At 40.5% G+C, this 20,091-nt stretch overlaps 1 protein-coding gene across 2 annotated transcripts in view; it reads left to right on the top strand.

Moving 5' to 3' along the window:
- The window catches only part of slc27a4 (solute carrier family 27 member 4), an 87,827-nt gene that overhangs the window by 44,420 nt on the left and 23,316 nt on the right, over positions 1-20,091 (top strand). For both annotated transcript variants that reach the window (XM_062057163.1, XM_062057162.1), the window contains 5 exons: positions 12-81; positions 151-242; positions 5,647-5,756; positions 5,826-6,035; positions 11,725-11,851. In XM_062057163.1, the coding sequence (XP_061913147.1) occupies positions 12-81; positions 151-242; positions 5,647-5,756; positions 5,826-6,035; positions 11,725-11,851 (609 nt within the window). The remainder of the gene's footprint in view (positions 1-11; positions 82-150; positions 243-5,646; positions 5,757-5,825; positions 6,036-11,724; positions 11,852-20,091) is intronic.

A 20,091-nucleotide genomic window follows, 5' to 3' on the forward strand; every position in this document is an offset into this window, starting at 1 on the left:
GTTTCCTCCAGACCGCCTGTTCTACATCTACACGTCCGGAACCACGGGGATGCCCAAAGCTGCCATTGTGGTGCACAGCAGGTATGGCACCAGCGCAGGAAGTCTGGCACCAGTTGTAACATGGCCTAACGTTGCACCTGTGCATCGCAGGTATTACCGCATGGCCGCTCTGGTCTATTACGGCTTCAGGATGACACCGGACGACGTCTTGTACGACTGCCTTCCGCTCTACCACTCTGCAGGTACCAGACAATAGCACCGTTTAATCCTTCCGCTCTACCACTCTGTAGGTACCAGACAATAGCACCGTTTACTCCTTCCGCTCTACCACTCTGTAGGTACCAGACAATAGCACAGTTTACTCCTTCCGCTCTACCACTCTGCAGGTACCAGACAATAGCACCGTTTAATCCTTCCGCTCTACCACTCTGTAGGTACCAGACAATAGCACCGTTTAATCCTTCCGCTCTACCACTCTGTAGATACCAGACAATAGCACCGTTTGATCCTTCCGCTCTACCACTCTGTAGGTACCAGACAATAGCACCGTTTAATCCTTCCGCGCTAACACTGCAGGTACCAGACAATAGCATCGTTTACTCCTTCCGCTCTACCACTCTGTAGGTACCAGACAATAGCACCGTTTACTCCTTCCGCTCTACCACTCTGTAGGTACCAGACAATAGCACCGTTTACTCCTTCCGCTCTACCACTCTGCAGATACCAGACAATAGCACCGTTTACTCCTTCCGCTCTACCACTCTGTAGATACCAGACAATAGCACCGTTTAATCCTTCCGCGCTAACACTCTGTAGGTACCAGACAATAGCACCGTTTAATCCTTCCGCTCTACCACTCTGTAGGTACCAGACAATAGCACCGTTTACTCCTTCCGCTCTACCACTCTGTAGGTACCAGACAATAGCACCGTTTACTCCTTCCGCTCTACCACTCTGTAGATACCAGACAATAGCACCGTTTAATCCTTCCGCTCTACCACTCTGTAGGTACCAGACAATAGCACCGTTTAATCCTTCCGCTCTACCACTCTGTAGGTACCAGACAATAGCACCGTTTACTCCTTCCGCTCTACCACTCTGCAGGTACCAGACAATAGCACCGTTTAATCCTTCCGCTCTACCACTCTGTAGGTACCAGACAATAGCACCGTTTACTCCTTCCGCTCTACCACTCTGTAGGTACCAGACAATAGCACCGTTTAATCCTTCCGCGCTAACACTGCAGGTACCAGACAATAGCACCGTTTAATCCTTCCGCTCTACCACTCTGCAGGTACCAGACAATAGCACCGTTTACTCCTTCCGCTCTACCACTCTGTAGGTACCAGACAATAGCACCGTTTACTCCTTCCGCTCTACCACTCTGTAGGTACCAGACAATAGCACCGTTTACTCCTTCCGCTCTACCACTCTGTAGGTACCAGACAATAGCACCGTTTAATCCTTCCGCTCTACCACTCTATAGGTACCAGACAATAGATATTAGCCGCACCGCACGTTGCGATGTTATTTACACAAAAAAATTCTCTAAATGTTTATTTACATACCTTAATTGTTTCCAAACGGTGTGTGTAACAGAGCAGTAAAACAGCTGATCAAACAAAACAGAAGTCATGGTCATGGACCCACTAGCTGTGCAAGCTAGCTCTCCAATCAGCTAAACAGACTCAATAACTCCACGCTGACGTTTTGGTGAATTTACTGAGGAATTTGTGAAACTGTTAGTATTATTAACTTACAATGGCATCCTTAATGTATCGTTTCAGACACTCGTAAACCTGTTAGCATATTAGCTAATGCTAACAGCGCTAGCTTGATTATAATACGATAGCACGTGCAAATATGCATGAAAACACTTGGAGTGATGAATGAAGAATCAATACGAGTAGAACGCTATGGATGGCTAGAAGACCAAGTGACACTTGTACTTACGGTTGAAGGCCATAGCACAAACAATGACACACCTTTTCAGTGTCTTTGCATATGTTTTATGAACACTTTTTGCATTATGGCCGCCTGCGAAGAAAAATCCATAGATTATCCGCAGGGGTCAAAGCGTAGGAAAAAAGTAGTGGCTTATAATGGGAAACTTACGGAAGTATCAATTAGGGCTGTCAAACAATTTAAATATTTAATATCGATGAATCACATTTTCTCTGATTAATTGTAATTAATCACAGGGGGTTTGGTGGTAGCGGGGGGTGTATTTTGTAGCGTCCCAGAAGAGTTAGTACTGCAAAGAGTTCTGGGTATTTGTTCTGTTGTGTTACGGTGCGGATGTTCTCCGGAAATGTGTTTGTCATTCTTGTTGTGGGTTCACAGTGTGGCGCATATTTGTAACAGTGTTAAACTTGTTTATACGGACACCCTCAGTGTAACCTGTATGGCTCTTGATCAAGTATGCGTTGCATTCACGTGAGTGTGCGTACATATCTTGTGACTGGGCCGGCACGTTGGTAGAATGGATGAAAAGCGGACGTGACGACAGCTCGTAGAGGACGTTAAAGGCAGTGCCTTTAAGACTGTGCAATACGAGATATAATGACTGATGAACACCTTGGTTGGATAATGAAGGTTGCCTCAGCTCAAAGGCTGAGCCCCGACATTAATGAACTAGCATCCAAGAAAAGATGTCAGGTATCTGGCTTGGGCACATCAGATTAGATCAGTGTGTTGCAAACTCAGCAGTTGAAAGTCCTGAATGGTTGCTTTATTCATTATTTTATTTTCTAATTTATTAGCCTGTGGAAAAAGTTAATGTTGATATTTACCTCAGAAGGCTGCAAATAGAAAAGAGGCATTCAATTTTTATTTAAATTGTATTTGATATGCCATTGATATTTTTTAATTATTATTATTATTTGAAACTGGATTTTGCATGTCACTATAAAGTTCTATAAGCTTTGCTTGTTCAATATTCAATGCAAAACTTGTTTGGGTCCCTATTAAAAGGTTCATTTGTTCAACCTTGGCCCGCGGCTTTGTTCACTTTTACATGTTGGCCCACTCTGTATTTGACTTTGACACCCCTCATCTACACCTTTGTCATAGCATGTTGTGTGTTTGTGTGGACAGCTAACAAATAAAGCATGTTGTGTGGACAGCTAACAAATAGCATGTTGTGTGGACAGGTAACAAATAAAGCATGTTGTGTGGACAGCTAACAAATAAAGCATGTTGTGTGGACAGCTAACAAATAAAGCATGTTGTGTGTTTGTGTGGACAGCTAACAAATAAAGCATGTTGTGTGGACAGCTAACAAATAGCATGTTGTGTGGACAGGTAACAAATAAAGCATGTTGTGTGGACAGCTAACAAATAAAGCATGTTGTGTGGACAGCTAACAAATAAAGCATGTTGTGTGGACAGCTAACAAATGTAGCATGTTGTGTGGACAGCTAACAAATAAAGCATGTTGTGTGGACAGCTAACAAATATAGCATGTTGTGTGGACAGCTAACAAATAAAGCATGTTGTGTGTTTGTGTGGACAGCTAACAAATATAGCATGTTGTGTGGACAGGTAACAAATATAGCATGTTGTGTGGACAGGTAACAAATAAAGCATGTTGTGTGTTTGTGTGGACAGCTAACAAATAAAGCATGTTGTGTGGACAGCTAACAAATAAAGCATGTTGTGTGGACAGCTAACAAATAAAGCATGTTGTGTGTTTGTGTGGACAGCTAACAAATAAAGCATGTTGTGTGTTTGTGTGGACAGCTAACAAATAAAGCATGTTGTGTGGACAGCTAACAAATATAGCATGTTGTGTGGACAGCTAACAAATAAAGCATGTTGTGTGTTTGTGTGGACAGCTAGCAAATAAAGCATGTTGTGTGGACAGCTAACAAATATAGCATGTTGTGTGGACAGGTAACAAATAAAGCATGTTGTGTGGACAGCTAACAAATAAAGCATGTTGTGTGTTTGTGTGGACAGCTAACAAATAAAGCATGTTGTGTGTTTGTGTGGACAGCTAACAAATAAAGCATGTTGTGTGGACAGCTAACAAATAAAGCATGTTGTGTGGACAGCTAACAAATGTAGCATGTTGTGTGGACAGGTAACAAATAAAGCATGTTGTGTGTTTGTATGGACAGCTAACAAATAAAGCATGTTGTGTGGACAGCTAACAAATATAGCATGTTGTGTGGACAGGTAACAAATAAAGCATGTTGTGTGGACAGGTAACAAATAAAGCATGTTGTGTGTTTGTGTGGACAGCTAACAAATAAAGCATGTTGTGTGTTTGTGTGGACAGCTAACAAATAAAGCATGTTGTGTGGACAGCTAACAAATAAAGCATGTTGTGTGGACAGCTAACAAATGTAGCATGTTGTGTGGACAGGTAACAAATAAAGCATGTTGTGTGTTTGTGTGGACAGCTAACAAATAAAGCATGTTGTGTGGACAGCTAACAAATATAGCATGTTGTGTGGACAGGTAACAAATAAAGCATGTTGTGTGGACAGCTAACAAATATAGCATGTTGTGTGGACAGCTAACAAATATAGCATGTTGTGTGTTTGTGTGGACAGGTAACAAATAAAGCATGTTGTGTGTTTGTGTGGACAGCTAACAAATAAAGCATGTTGTGTGGACAGCTAACAAATATAGCATGTTGTGTGGACAGGTAACAAATAAAGCATGTTGTGTGTTTGTGTGGACAGCTAACAAATAAAGCATGTTGTGTGGACAGCTAACAAATAAAGCATGTTGTGTGTTAGTGTGGGTAGGTAACAAATAAAGCATGTTGTGTGTTTGTGTGGACAGCTAACAAATAAAGCATGTTGTGTGGACAGCTAACAAATAAAGCATGTTGTGTGTTTGTGTGGACAGCTAACAAATAAAGCATGTTGTGTGTTTGTGTGGACAGCTAACAAATAAAGCATGTTGTGTGTTTGTGTGGACAGCTAACAAATAAAGCATGTTGTGTGGACAGCTAACAAATAAAGCATGTTGTGTGGACAGCTAACAAATATAGCATGTTGTGTGGACAGCTAACAAATAAAGCATGTTGTGTGGACAGGTAACAAATAAAGCATCTTGTGTGGACAGCTAACAAATATAGCATGTTGTGTGGACAGGTAACAAATAAAGCATGTTGTGTGTTTGTGTGGACAGCTAACAAATAAAACATGTTGTGTGGACAGCTAACAAATAAAGCATGTTGTGTGGACAGCTAACAAATATAGCATGTTGTGTGGACAGCTAACAAATAAAGCATGTTGTGTGGACAGCTAACAAATAAAGCATGTTGTGTGGACGGCTAACAAATATAGCATGTTGTGTGGACAGGTAACAAATAAAGCATGTTGTGTGTTTGTGTGGACAGCTAACAAATATAGCATGTTGTGTGGACAGGTAACAAATAAAGCATGTTGTGTGTTTGTGTGGACAGCTAACAAATAAAGCATGTTGTGTGGACAGGTAACAAATAAAGCATGTTGTGTGTTTGTGTGGACAGCTAACAAATAAAGCATTTTGTGTGGACAGCTAACAAAGCATGTTGTGTGTTTGTGTGAACAGCTAACAAAGCATGTGTGTTTGTGTGGGCAGGTAACAAATAAAGCATGTTGTGTGGACAGGTAATAAATAAAGCATGTTGTGTGTTTGTGTGGACAGGTAACATCGTGGGCGTGGGCCAGTGTTTGATCCACGGCATGACCGTGGTCATCAGAAAGAAGTTCTCCGCCTCTCGTTTCTGGGACGACTGCGCCAAGTACAAGTGCACCGTAAGCCGCTACCGCGCGCCGTTATTTGGTGTGGTCCTGGTCCTCCTCAGTCTTCTCCTCCGCCATCAGATCGTCCAGTACATCGGAGAAATTTGCCGCTACCTGCTCAACCAGCCAGTCCGCGACACGGAGAGGCGGCACCGCGTGCGCATGGCGCTGGGTAACGGCCTGCGTCAGTCCATATGGCAGGAGTTCATGACACGCTTCCACATTCCTCAGATAGCAGAATTCTACGGAGCCACCGAGTGCAACTGCAGCTTAGGCAACTTTGACAACAAGGTAGGAGGAACGCATCGCATTCAAATGTTTGCAACAAAAACTCTTGGCATGCTAACAGTTAGCATGTGTCAAGTAGCAAGTGATGTCAATCTGAAGTGTACACTTGTAAAGTTGACTAAAAAGTTAGCATGCTAACAGTTAGCATGTGTCAAGTAGCAAGTGATGTCAATCTGAAGTGTACACTTGTAAAGTTGACTAAAAAGTTAGCATGCTAACAGTTAGCATGTGTCAAGTAGCAAGTGATGTCAATCTGAGGTGTACACTTGTAAAGTTGACTAAAAAGTTAGCATGCTAACAGTTAGCATGTGTCAAGTACCCAGTGATGTCAATCTGTACACTTGTAAAGTTGACTAAAAAGTTAGCATGCTAACAGTTAGCATGTGTCAAGTAGCAAGTGATGTCAATCTGAGGTGTACACTTGTAAAGTTGACTAAAAAGTTAGCATGCTAATAGTTAGCATGTGTCAAGTAGCAAGTGATGTCAATCTAAGGTGTACACTTGTAAAGTTGACTAAAAAGTTAGCATGCTAACAGTTAGCATGTGTCAAGTAGCAAGTGATGTCAATCTGAGGTGTACACTTGTAAAGTTGACTAAAAAGTTAGCATGCTAACAGTTAGCATGTGTCAAGTAGCAAGTGATGTCAATCTGAGCTGTACACTTGTAAAGTTGACTAAAAAGTTAGCATGCTAACAGTTAGCATGTGTCAAGTAGCAAGTGATGTCAATCTGAGGTGTACACTTGTAAAGTTGACTAAAAAGTTAGCATGCTAACAGTTAGCATGTGTCAAGTAGCAAGTGATGTCAATCTGAGGTGTACACTTGTAAAGTTGACTAAAAAGTTAGCATGCTAACAGTTAGCATGTGTCAAGTAGCAAGTGATGTCAATCTGAAGTGTACACTTGTAAAGTTGACTAAAAAGTTAGCATGCTAACAGTTAGCATGTGTCAAGTAGCAAGTGATGTCAATCTGAAGTGTACACTTGTAAAGTTGACTAAAAAGTTAGCATGCTAACAGTTAGCATGTGTCAAGTAGCAAGTGATGTCAATCTGAGGTGTACACTTGTAAAGTTGACTAAAAAGTTAGCATGCTAACAGTTAGCATGTGTCAAGTACCCAGTGATGTCAATCTGTACACTTGTAAAGTTGACTAAAAAGTTAGCATGCTAACAGTTAGCATGTGTCAAGTAGCAAGTGATGTCAATCTGAGGTGTACACTTGTAAAGTTGACTAAAAAGTTAGCATGCTAATAGTTAGCATGTGTCAAGTAGCAAGTGATGTCAATCTAAGGTGTACACTTGTAAAGTTGACTAAAAAGTTAGCATGCTAACAGTTAGCATGTGTCAAGTAGCAAGTGATGTCAATCTGAGGTGTACACTTGTAAAGTTGACTAAAAAGTTAGCATGCTAACAGTTAGCATGTGTCAAGTAGCAAGTGATGTCAATCTGAGCTGTACACTTGTAAAGTTGACTAAAAAGTTAGCATGCTAACAGTTAGCATGTGTCAAGTAGCAAGTGATGTCAATCTGAGGTGTACACTTGTAAAGTTGACTAAAAAGTTAGCATGCTAACAGTTAGCATGTGTCAAGTAGCAAGTGATGTCAATCTGAGGTGTACACTTGTAAAGTTGACTAAAAAGTTAGCGTGCTAACAGTTAGCATGTGTCAAGTAGCAGGTGATGTCAATCTGAGGTGTACACTTGTAAAGTTGACTAAAAAGTTAGCATGCTAACAGTTCGCATGTGTCAAGTAGCAAGTGATGTCAATCTGAGGTGTACACTTGTAAAGTTGACTAAAAAGTTAGCATGCTAACAGTTAGCATGTGTCAAGTAGCAAGTGATGTCAATCTGAGGTGTACACTTGTAAAGTTGACTAAAACGTTAGCATGCTAACAGTTAGCATGTGTCAAGTAGCAAGTGATGTCAATCTGAGGTGTACACTTGTAAAGTTGACTAAAAAGTTAGCATGCTAACAGTTAGCATGTGTCAAGTACCAAGTGATGTCAATCTGAGGTGTACACTTGTAAAGTTGACTAAAAAGTTAGCATGCTAACAGTTCACATGTGTCAAGTAGCAAGTGATGTCAATCTGAGGTGTACACTTGTAAAGTTGATTAAAAAGTTAGCATGCTAACAGTTAACATGTGTCAAGTAGCAAGTGATGTCAATCTGAGGTGTAACCTTGTAAAGTTGTCTTAAAAAAGTTAGCATGCTAACAGTTAGCATGTGTCAAGTAGCAAGTGATGTCAATCTGAGGTGTACACTTGTAAAGTTGACTAAAAAGTTAGCATGCTAACAGTTAGCATGTGTCAAGTAGCAATTGATGTCAATCTGAAGTGTACACTTGTAAAGTTGACTAAAAAGTTAGCATGCTAACAGTTAGCATGTGTCAAGTAGCAAGTGATGTCAATCTGAGGTGTACACTTGTAAAGTTGACTAAAAAGTTAGCATGCTAACAGTTAGCATGTGTCAAGTAGCAAGTGATGTCAATCTGAGGTGTACACTTGTAAAGTTGGCTTAAAAAAACTTAGCATGCTAACAGTTAGCATGTGTCAAGTAGCAAGTGATGTCAATCTGAGGTGTACACTTGTAAAGTTGACTAAAAAGTTAGCATGCTAACAGTTAGCATGTGTCAAGTAGCAAGTGATGTCAATCTGAGGTGTACACTTGTAAAGTTGACTAAAAAGTTAGCATGCTAACAGTTAGCATGTGTCAAGTACCAAGTGATGTCAATCTGAAGTGTACACTTGTAAAGTTGACTAAAAAGTTAGCATGCTAACAGTTAGCATGTGTCAAGTAGCAAGTGATGTCAATCTGAGGTGTACACTTGTAAAGTTGACTAAAAAGTTAGCATGCTAACAGTTAGCATGTGTCAAGTAGCAAGTGATGTCAATCTGAAGTGTACACTTGTAAAGTTGACTAAAAAGCTAGCATGCTAACAGTTAGCATGTGTCAAGTAGCAAGTGATGTCAATCTGAGGTGTACACTTGTAAAGTTGGCTTAAAAAAGTTAGCATGCTAACAGTTAGCATGTGTCAAGTAGCAAGTGATGTCAATCTGAGGTGTACACTTGTAAAGTTGACTAAAAAGTTAGCATGCTAACAGTTAGCATGTGTCAAGTAGCAAGTGATGTCAATCTGAGGTGTACACTTGTAAAGTTGACTAAAAAGTTAGCATGCTAACAGTTAGCATGTGTCAAGTAGCAAGTGATGTCAATCTGAGGTGTACACTTGTAAAGTTGACTAAAAAGTTAGCATGCTAACAGTTAGCATGTGTCAAGTACCCAGTGATGTCAATCTGTACACTTGTAAAGTTGACTAAAAAGTTAGCATGCTAACAGTTAGCATGTGTCAAGTAGCAAGTGATGTCAATCTGAGGTGTACACTTGTAAAGTTGACTAAAAAGTTAGCATGCTAACAGTTAGCATGTGTCAAGTAGCAAGTGATGTCAATCTGAGGTGTACACTTGTAAAGTTGACTAAAAGGTTAGCATGCTAACAGTTAGCATGTGTCAAGTAGCAAGTGATGTCAATCTGAGGTGTACACTTGTAAAGTTGACTAAAAAGTTAGCATGCTAACAGTTAGCATGTGTCAAGTAGCAAGTGATGTCAATCTGAGGTGTACACTTTTAAAGTTGACTAAAAAGTTAGCATGCTAACAGTTAGCATGTGTCAAGTAGCAAGTGATGTCAATCTGAAGTGTACACTTGTAAAGTTGACTAAAAAGTTAGCATGCTAGCAGTTAGCATGTGTCAAGTAGCAAGTGATGTCAATCTGAGGTGTACACTTGTAAAGTTGACTAAAAAGTTAGCATGCTAACAGTTAGCATGTGTCAAGTACCAAGTGATGTCAATCTGAGGTGTACACTTGTAAAGTTGACTAAAAAGTTAGCATGCTAACAGTTAGCATGTGTCAAGTACCAAGTGATGTCAATCTGAAGTGTACACTTGTAAAGTTGACTAAAAAGTTAGCATGCTAACAGTTAGCATGTGTCAAGTAGCAAGTGATGTCAATCTGAGGTGTACACTTGTAAAGTTGACAAAAAAGTTAGCATGCTAACAGTTAGCATGTGTCAAGTAGCAAGTGATGTCAATCTGAGGTGTACACTTGTAAAGTTGACTAAAAAGTTAGCATGCTAACAGTTAGCATGTGTCAAGTAGCAAGTGATGTCAATCTGAGGTGTACACTTGTAAAGTTGACTAAAAAGTTAGCATGCTAACAGTTAGCATGTGTCAAGTAGCAAGTGATGTCAATCTGAGGTGTACACTTGTAAAGTTGGCTTAAAAAAACTTAGCGTGCTAACAGTTAGCATGTGTCAAGTAGCAAGTGATGTCAATCTGAGGTGTACACTTGTAAAGTTGACTAAAACGTTAGCATGCTAACAGTTAGCATGTGTCAAGTAGCAGGTGATGTCAATCTGAGGTGTACACTTGTAAAGTTGGCTTAAAAAAACTTAGCATGCTAACAGTTAGCATGTGTCAAGTAGCAAGTGATGTCAATCTAACCCAGGCCTGGGCAATTATTTTGACTCGGGGGCCACATTTAGAGAAAAAAATGTGTCTGGGGGCCCGTATATCTATTTTTAGGAACACTAATACAAAACCTCACAATAATGTCTAAATGAATGCTAAAAACGTTATGACAGACCGCCTTAAAAAACAATGGAATTTTACATTTTTCTATGAACGATAAAACACTGAATATTGACAAAATAGGAATGTCACGCCCCCTTTCGATCGACATTTTACAATCAAGTGAAACGCTACAAAAAGGCAACAAACAGTGAAATATGAACGCGAAGGGTACAAAATAAACCCACCTAGCTTTAGAACTTTGTTGTGAAAAGCTTCTTCCGCGTCTGTGGAAACGCTTCCCGCCCACACTGCTTGGTGCCTCGTCTGAGCTGCTGTGACGTAGATTACCATAGTAACTAATTAGATGACCATAGTAACTAATTAGATTACCATAGTAACTGGTATATCATCCATAAGTGCAGATTCCAAGCATTGAAAGACTTAGTATAGTTGAAGACTTCCGGTCATTAGAAAACATGAGTAAGATCTAAAAAAATGATTTGGGAATGTCCGGCGGGCCAGACTGAAAAGCTTAAAGGCCTACTGAAATTAATTTTTTTAATTTAAACGGGAATAGCAGATCCATTCTATGTGTCATACTTGATCATTTAGCGATATTGCCATATTTTTGCTGAAAGGATTTAGTATAGAACAACGTCGATAAAGTTCGCAACTTTTGGTCTCTGATAAAAAAAAAAACCTTGCCCCTACCGGAAGTAGCGTGACGTTGTCAGTTGTTCACTCCCTCATATTTTCCTATTGTTTTCAACGCAGCTGGAGCTATTCGGACCATTACCCCATTAGATTCGTGGATGAGGAACGTTAGAGTGACGGACTAGAATGCAGTGAAATACATATTTTTTTCCGCTCTGACCGTAACTTAGGTACAAGCTGGCTCATTGGATTCCACACTCTCTCCTTTTTCTATTGTGGATCACGGATTTGTATTTTAAACCACCGGTTTAAGGTTATTAAAGTTACTGTACAACGTAATAAACCAACTTGGCTTATACAGAATGTACAATCGACAATTTTGTCAATTTTAGTTGAGTTTTTATTGGTTATCGTCCTCATTCTGCAAGGGAAAATAGGTAGTGACAACCAAATGATCCCTGTTTTTATGTCAGGTGGGAGCGTGTGGCTTCAACAGCCAAATCCTGCCCTTCATTTACCCCATCAGACTGGTGAGGGTGGATGAGGAGACCATGGAACTCATCAGAGGACCTGACGGCGTCTGCATTCCCTGTAAACCTGGTGAGTGTCACCGGCTGCCATCTTTGTACGGCCTTTTTGTGCAAACTGCAAACAAATCTGTTTTTGTCACAAAAACTTTATGACATGAAAAAACACTAATGTGGAAAAAGTACCCTATTTTCTGGACTGTAGAGCGCACCGGTATATAAGCCGCACCCACTAAATTTAAGGAAAAAGAAACCTTTTTCAATATATAAGTCGCACCGGACTATAAGTGGCAGATATATACTTGTTGTGAAATGACTTATTTACACAGAAATATTCTGTAAATGTTTATTTACATACCTTCATTGTTTCCAAACGGTGTCTGTACTGGGGCAGTAAAATGGCTGATCAAACAAAACATCAGTCATGGTCATGGACCCAGTAGCTGCGCAAGCTAGCTCTCCAATCAGCTAAACAGACTTCAATAACTCCACGCTGACAATTTGGTGAATTTGTGGAAGTGAAACAATGCACAAAGAATGCCAGTAAACAAACATTATGAACCGTCCCTGACAGCTTGAGAATGAAGGGGCGGGGCCAGTGACAAATGTGTCCGCCAGCATTAGCTTGGTAGTTTGATCCCAGACTTAGGACCTGATCCACACCAGCAAACTTGGTAACACACACAACTCTCATCTAGGATTGCATCTCTTAAAGGGGTCATATTATGATATTTGTTCTATGTCTAAAACACTTTATTTTGCTCTATATAACATGTGATGCTTCTTTAGTGAAACTTTTCAAGTCACTTTTCGGCATGCAGATTGTGAATGACAGACAAAACTCCTTTAAAGGCCTACTGAAAGCCACTACTACCGACCACGCAGTCTGATAGTTTATATATTAATGATGAAATCTTAACATTGCAACACATGCCAATACGGCCGGGTTAACTTATAAAGTGCAATTTTAAACTTCCCGGGAAACTTCCGCTTGAAAACGTCGCGGTATGATGACGTATGCGCGTGACGTCACGAGGGCAAGGGAAGTGTTTGGACCCAATTCAAATACCTCTGTTTTCATCGACAAAATTCCACAGTATTCTGGACATCTGTGTTGGTGAATCTTTTGCAATTTGTTTAATGGACAATGGAGACTGCAAATAAGAAAGTTGTAGGTGCGATCGGTGGAGCGGCGGACTACAGCAACACCAACACCAGGAGGTTGTGTTGTGTTTTGAGCAGGATAGCAGACGCACTACAGTGAGTAAGCCCGCCGCCGCATCTAAGTTAGCTTCTGTTTTTTTAGCTTCGCCAAGCGGAATATTATTAATCGTGTATTTACATGTTCATGGTTTAATAGTATTTTTGATCTTCTGTCTATCCATCCTGTCAGGGTTTTTTTTAAAATGTAGTTTATATCTGCATTTGAGACTGCTATGCTATCACGTTGGCTACGTAGCTAGGTTAGCTTCTATTTTTTTAGCTTCGAAAAGCTGAATATTATTAATCGTGTATTTACATGTTCATGGTTTAATAGTATTTTTGATCTTCTGTCTATCCATCCAGTCAGGGTTTTTTTAAATTTAGTTTCTATCTGCATTTGAGACTGCTATGCTAGCACGTTGGCTACGTAGCTAGGTTAGCTTCTATTTTTTTAGCTTCGAAAAGCTGAATATTATTAATCGTGTATTTACATGTTCATGGTTTAATAGTATTTTTGGTCTGTCTATCCATCCAGTCAGGTTTTTTTTTAAATTTAGTTTATATCTGCATTTGAGACTGCTATGCTAGCACGTTGGCTACGTAGCTAGGTTAGCTTCTATTTTTTTTAGCTTCGAAAAGCTGAATATTATTAATCGTGTATTTACATGTTCATGGTTTAATAGTATTTTTGATCTTCTGTCTATCCATCCTGTCAGGGTTTTTTTTAAAATTTAGTTTATATCTGCATTTGAGACTGCTATGCTATCACGTTGGCTACGTAGCTAGGTTAGCTTCTATTTTTTTAGCTTCGAAAAGCTGAATATTATTAATCGTGTATTTACATGTTCATGGTTTAATAGTATTTTTGATCTTCTGTCTATCCATCCAGTCAGGTTTTTTTTTAATTTAGTTTCTATCTGCATTTGAGACTGCTATGCTATCACGTTGGCTACCTTGCTAGGTTAGCTTCTATTTTTTTAGCTTCGCAAAGCTGAATATTATTAATCGTGTATTTACATGTTCAGTCACTGTGAATGTCCATTTCGCGTTCTCGACTCTCATTTTCAAGAGGATATAGTATCTGAGGTGGTTTAAAATACAAATCTGTGATCCACAATAGAAAAAGGAGAGTGTGGAATCCAATGAGCCAGCTTGTACCTAAGTTACGGTCAGAGCGAAAAAAGATACGTCCATCACTGCCTCTCAAGTCCTTCACTGTAACGTTCCTCATCTACGAATCTTTCATCCTCGCTCAAATTAATGGGGTAATCGTCACTTTCTCAGTCCGAATCTCTCTCGCTCCATTGTAAACAATGGGGAATTGTGAGGAATACTAGCTCCTGTGACGTCACGCTACTTCCGGTACAGGCAAGGCTTTTTTTTATCAGCGAGCAAAAGTTGCGAACTTTATCGTCGATTTTCTCTACTAAATCCTTTCAGCAAAAATATGGCAATATCGCGAAATGATCAAGTATGACACATAGAATGGATCTGCTATTCCCGTTTATATTAAAAAAAATGTCATTTCAGTAGGCCTTTAAGAGCAAGAATGGTGGGCCCGGTTCCGGGGGGTTCTTTTGCTGGCCGGCCTGGCTGTGTGGGTCCCTTGTCCCCTGGGCACCACACAGGATGCTTTGGGTTGGACTCTCTGGGTGGCTGGGGCCGTACTTTGGCTCCCGCATACACACTGGGAGACAAATATATTGTACATACATACACACATACATATGTACACACATAACTATATTCATTCATTAATACATACACTACCGTTCAAAAGTTTGGGGTCACCCAAAGAATTTTGTGGAATAGCCTTCATTTCTAAGAACAAGAATAGACTGTCGAGTTTCAGATGAAAGTTCTCTTTTTCTGGCCATTTTGAGCGTTTAATTGACCCCACAAATGTGATGCTCCAGAAACTCAATCTGCTCAAAGGAAGGTCAGTTTTGTAGCTTCTGTAACGAGCTAAGCTGTTTTCAGATGTGTGAACATGATTGCACAAGGGTTTTCTAATCATCAATTAGCCTTCTGAGCCAATGAGCAGACACATTGTACCATTAGAACACTGGAGTGATAGTTGCTGGAAATGGGCCTCTATACACCTATGTAGATATTGCACCAAAAACCAGACATTTGCAGCTAGAATAATCATTTACCACATTAGCAATGTATAGAGTGTATTTCTTTAAAGTTAAGACTAGTTTCAAGTTATCGTCATTGAAAAGTACAGTGCTTTTCCTTAAAAAATAAGGACATTTCAATGTGACCCCAAACTTTTGAACGGTAGTGTACATACACACAAAGGTACTTACCCACATGCCTAAGTGCCTATTCTCCTACATACATACACAAATACAGTACATACATACACACTCAAAGTACATACATCCACACACACATTCACTGTACAAACATACATATACACATACTGTACATATACATTCACTGTACAAACATACATATACTGTACATATACATTCACTGTACAAACATACATATACTGTACATATACATTCACTGTACAAACATACATATACTGTACATATACATTCACTGTACAAACATACATATACACATACTGTACATATACATTCACTGTACAAACACAGATATACACAGACTGTACATAGACAAGTACCGTAATTTCCGGACTATAAGCCGCTACTTTTTCCCCTCGTTCTGGTCCCTGCGGCTTATACAAGGGTGCGGCTTATTTACGGCCTGTTCTTCTCCGACACCGACGAAGAGGATTTCGGTGGTTTTAGTACGCAGGAGGAAGACGATGACACAATGATTAAAGACTGACTTTTCATATACCGGTAGGCTGGTTATTTTGATAACGTACAGGCGAGCACTTTGCGTTACTTTGCACCGTTGTATTATTTGTACTCTGCACGAATGCTGTTCGCCATGTCAAAGATGTGAAAGTTTGATTGAATGATTGAAAGATTTATTGTTAATAAATGGGACGCTTTGCGTTCCCAAACAGTCATCTCTGTCCCGACAATCCCCTCCGTGGTAGCAGGAACCCCTATATACTACGCTAGTTACACATCAAAACCCTGCGGCTTATAGTCGGGTGCGGCTTATATATGGAGCAATCTGTATTCCCCCCTAAATTTAGCTGGTGCGGCTTATAGTCAGGTGCGGCTTATAGTCCGGAAATTACGGTACATATGCATACATGCACTCATGCATATAATCAGCTTTCATCAAACATATATTACCGTTGTTGCCCTAGGGCAGTGGTTCTCAACCTTTTTTCAGTGATGTACCCCCCTGTGAACATTTTTTTAATTCAAGTACCCCCTAATCAGAGCAAAGCATTTTTGGTTGAAAAAAAAAGAGATTCAGTAAAATACATCAGTTTCTGATTTATTAAATTGTACAACAGTGCAAAATAATGCTCATTTGTTGTGGTCTTTCTTGAACTATTTGGAAAAAAAGATATAAAAATAACTAAAAACTTGTTGAAAAATAAACAAGTGATTCAATTATAAATAAAGATTTCTACACATAGAAGTAATCATCAACTTGAAGTGCCCTCTTTTGGGGAATAGAGATCCATCTGGATTCATGAACTTAATTCTAAAAATGTCTTCACAAAAAAATAAATCTTTAACATCAATATTTATGGAACATGTCCACAAAAAATCTAGCTGTCAACACTGAATATTGCATCGTTGCATTTCTTTTCACAGTTCTTTTTGACAGACATTTAAAAAAAATCTCACGTACCCCCAGGGGTACGCGTACCCCCATTTGAGAACCACTGCCCTAGGGGAAACAAAGCTTAACCTAATGTTACTATAACAATCTACAAGGTTTCTCTTTTTTCCCCTCCATTTATTTGCATTCTTTTGTATTTCTAGATATCATTACGTATATGTATTGTTGCATTTGAACAACTGTATTGTTGATAATAGAGGTAATTATTGTTATTGTTCATTATCAATAGTGATATTTCTATTGGTATTTGTATTGCTCCATTTGTAGTGTAATAATGTTCATTGTCATTTCTGTTATTAATATTTACTTCACTAACTGATTCTTTGCTATCACTTTTACCATCTTATTTGTACTTATCCTATTTGCTGATGTTGCTCTATTGTTGTTGTTGTTATTGTTGTGTTTGCTGTTGTTGTTTTTGTCTCTGTCTTATCCCCCTCTTGTCCCCACAATTCCCCTCTGTCTTCCTTTTCTTCTCTTTCTATCCCCTCCTAGTAGTGCATACTATTTGTCCTGGTCTTGTAGATCCCACGCATAGTAGTACGTACTATTTGTCCCGGTCTTGTAGATCCCACGCATAGTAGTACGTACTATTTGTCCTGGTCTTGTAGATCCCACGCATAGTAGGACGTACTATTTGTCCTGGTCTTGTAGATCCCACGCATAGTAGTACGTACTATTTGTCCCGGTCTTGTAGATCCCACGCATAGTAGGACGTACTATTTGTCCCGGTCTTGTAGATCCCACGCATAGTAGTGCGTACTATTTGTCCCGGTCTTGTCGATCCCACGCATAGTAGTACGTACTATTTGTCCCGGTCTTGTAGATCCCACGCATAGTAGTACGTACTATTTGTCCTGGTCTTGTAGATCCCACGCATAGTAGTACGTATTATTTGTCCTGGTCTTGTAGATCCCACGCATAGTAGTACGTATTTGGTCTTGTAGATCCCACGCATAGTAGTACGTACTATTTTTCCCGGTCTTGTAGATCCCACGCATAGTAGTACGTACTATTTGTCCTGGTCTTGTAGATCCCACGCATAGTAGTGCGTACTATTTGTCCTGGTCTTGTAGATCCCACGCATAGTAGTACGTACTATTTGTCCTGGTCTTGTAGATCCCACGCATAGTAGTGCGTATTATTTGTCCTGGTCTTGCAGATCCCACGCATAGTAGTACGTACTATTTGTCCTGGTCTTGTCGATCCCACGCATAGTAGTACGTACTATTTGTCCCGGTCTTGTAGATCCCACGCATAGTAGTACGTACTATTTGTCCTGGTCTTGTAGATCCCACGCATAGTAGTACGTATTATTTGTCCTGGTCTTGTAGATCCCACGCATAGTAGTACGTATTTGGTCTTGTAGATCCCACGCATAGTAGTACGTACTATTTTTCCCGGTCTTGTAGATCCCACGCATAGTAGTACGTACTATTTGTCCTGGTCTTGTAGATCCCACGCATAGTAGTGCGTACTATTTGTCCTGGTCTTGTAGATCCCACGCATAGTAGTACGTACTATTTGTCCTGGTCTTGTAGATCCCACGCATAGTAGTGCGTATTATTTGTCCTGGTCTTGCAGATCCCACGCATAGTAGTACGTACTATTTGTCCTGGTCTTGTAGATCCCACGCATAGTAGTGCATATTATTTGTCCTGGTCTTGCAGATCCCACGCATAGTAGTACGTAGTATTTGTCCCGGTCTTGTAGATCCCACGCATAGTAGTACGTACTATTTGTCCTGGTCTTGTAGATCCCACGCATAGTAGTACATACTATTTGTCCTGGTCTTGTAGATCCCACGCATAGTAGTACGTACTATTTGTCCCGGTCCTGTAGATCCCACGCATAGTAGTGCGTACTATTTGTCCTGGTCTTGTAGATCCCACGCATAGTAGTACGTACTATTTGTCCTGGTCTTGTAGATCCCACGCATAGTAGTGCATACTATTTGTCCCGGTCTTGTAGATCCCACGCATAGTAGTGCGTACTATTTGTCCCGGTCTTGTAGATCCCACGCATAGTAGTGCGTACTATTTGTCCCGGTCTTGTAGATCCCACGCATAGTAGTGCGTACTATCTGTCCCGGTCTTGTAGATCCCACGCATAGTAGTACGTACTATTTGTCCCGGTCTTGTAGATCCCACGCATAGTAGTACGTACTATTTGTCCCGGTCTTGTAGATCCTACGCATAGTAGTACGTACTATTTGTCCTGGTCTTGTAGATCCCACGCATAGTAGTACGTACTATTTGTCCTGGTCTTGTAGATCCCACGCATAGTAGGACGTACTATTTGTCCTGGTCTTGTAGATCCCACGCATAGTAGGACGTACTATTTGTCCTGGTCTTGTAGATCCCACGCATACTAGTGCATACTATTTGTCCTGGTCTTGTAGGTCCCACGCATAGTAGTACGTACTATTTGTCCTGGTCTTGTAGATCCCACGCATAGTAGTACGTACTATTTGTCCCGGTCTTGTAGATCCCACGCGTAGTAGTGCGTACTATTTGTCCTGGTCTTGTCGATCCCACGCATAGTAGGACGTACTATTTGTCTGGTCTTGTAGATCCCACGCATAGTAGGACGTACTATTTGTCCTGGTCTTGTAGATCCCACACATAGTAGTACGTACTATTTGTCCTGGTCTTGTAGATCCCACGCATAGTAGGACGTACTATTTGTCCCGGTCTTGTAGATCCCACGCATAGTAGGACGTACTATTTGTCCTGGTCTTGTAGATCCCACGCATAGTAGTACGTACTATTTGTCCTGGTCTTGCAGATCCCACGCATAGTAGTACATACTATTTGTCCTGGTCTTGTAGATCCCACGCATAGTAGTGCGTACTATTTGTCCTGGTCTTGTAGATCCCACGCATAGTAGTGCGTACTATTTGTCCCGGTCTTGTAGATCCCCCGCATAGTAGGACGTACTATTTGTCCTGGTCTTGTAGATCCCACGCATAGTAGTGCGTACTATTTGTCCTGGTCTTGTAGATCCCACGCATAGTAGTGCGTACTATTTGTCCTGGTCTTGTAGATCCCACGCATAGTAGTACGTACTATTTGTCCTGGTCTTGTAGATCCCACGCATAGTAGTGCGTACTATTTGTCCTGGTCTTGTAGATCCCACGCATAGTAGTACGTACTATTTGTCCCGGTCTTGTAGATCCCACGCATAGTAGTACGTACTATTTGTCCCGGTCTTGTAGATCCCACGCATAGTAGTACGTACTATTTGTCCCGGTCTTGTAGATCCCACGCATAGTAGTACGTATTATTTGTCCTGGTCTTGTAGATCCCACGCATAGTAGTACGTACTATTTGTCCCGGTCTTGTAGATCCCACGCATAGTAGTACGTATTATTTGTCCTGG

Source organism: Entelurus aequoreus, linkage group LG08 (assembly GCF_033978785.1).
Source record: "Entelurus aequoreus isolate RoL-2023_Sb linkage group LG08, RoL_Eaeq_v1.1, whole genome shotgun sequence".
NCBI classification, from domain to species: domain Eukaryota; kingdom Metazoa; phylum Chordata; class Actinopteri; order Syngnathiformes; family Syngnathidae; genus Entelurus; species Entelurus aequoreus.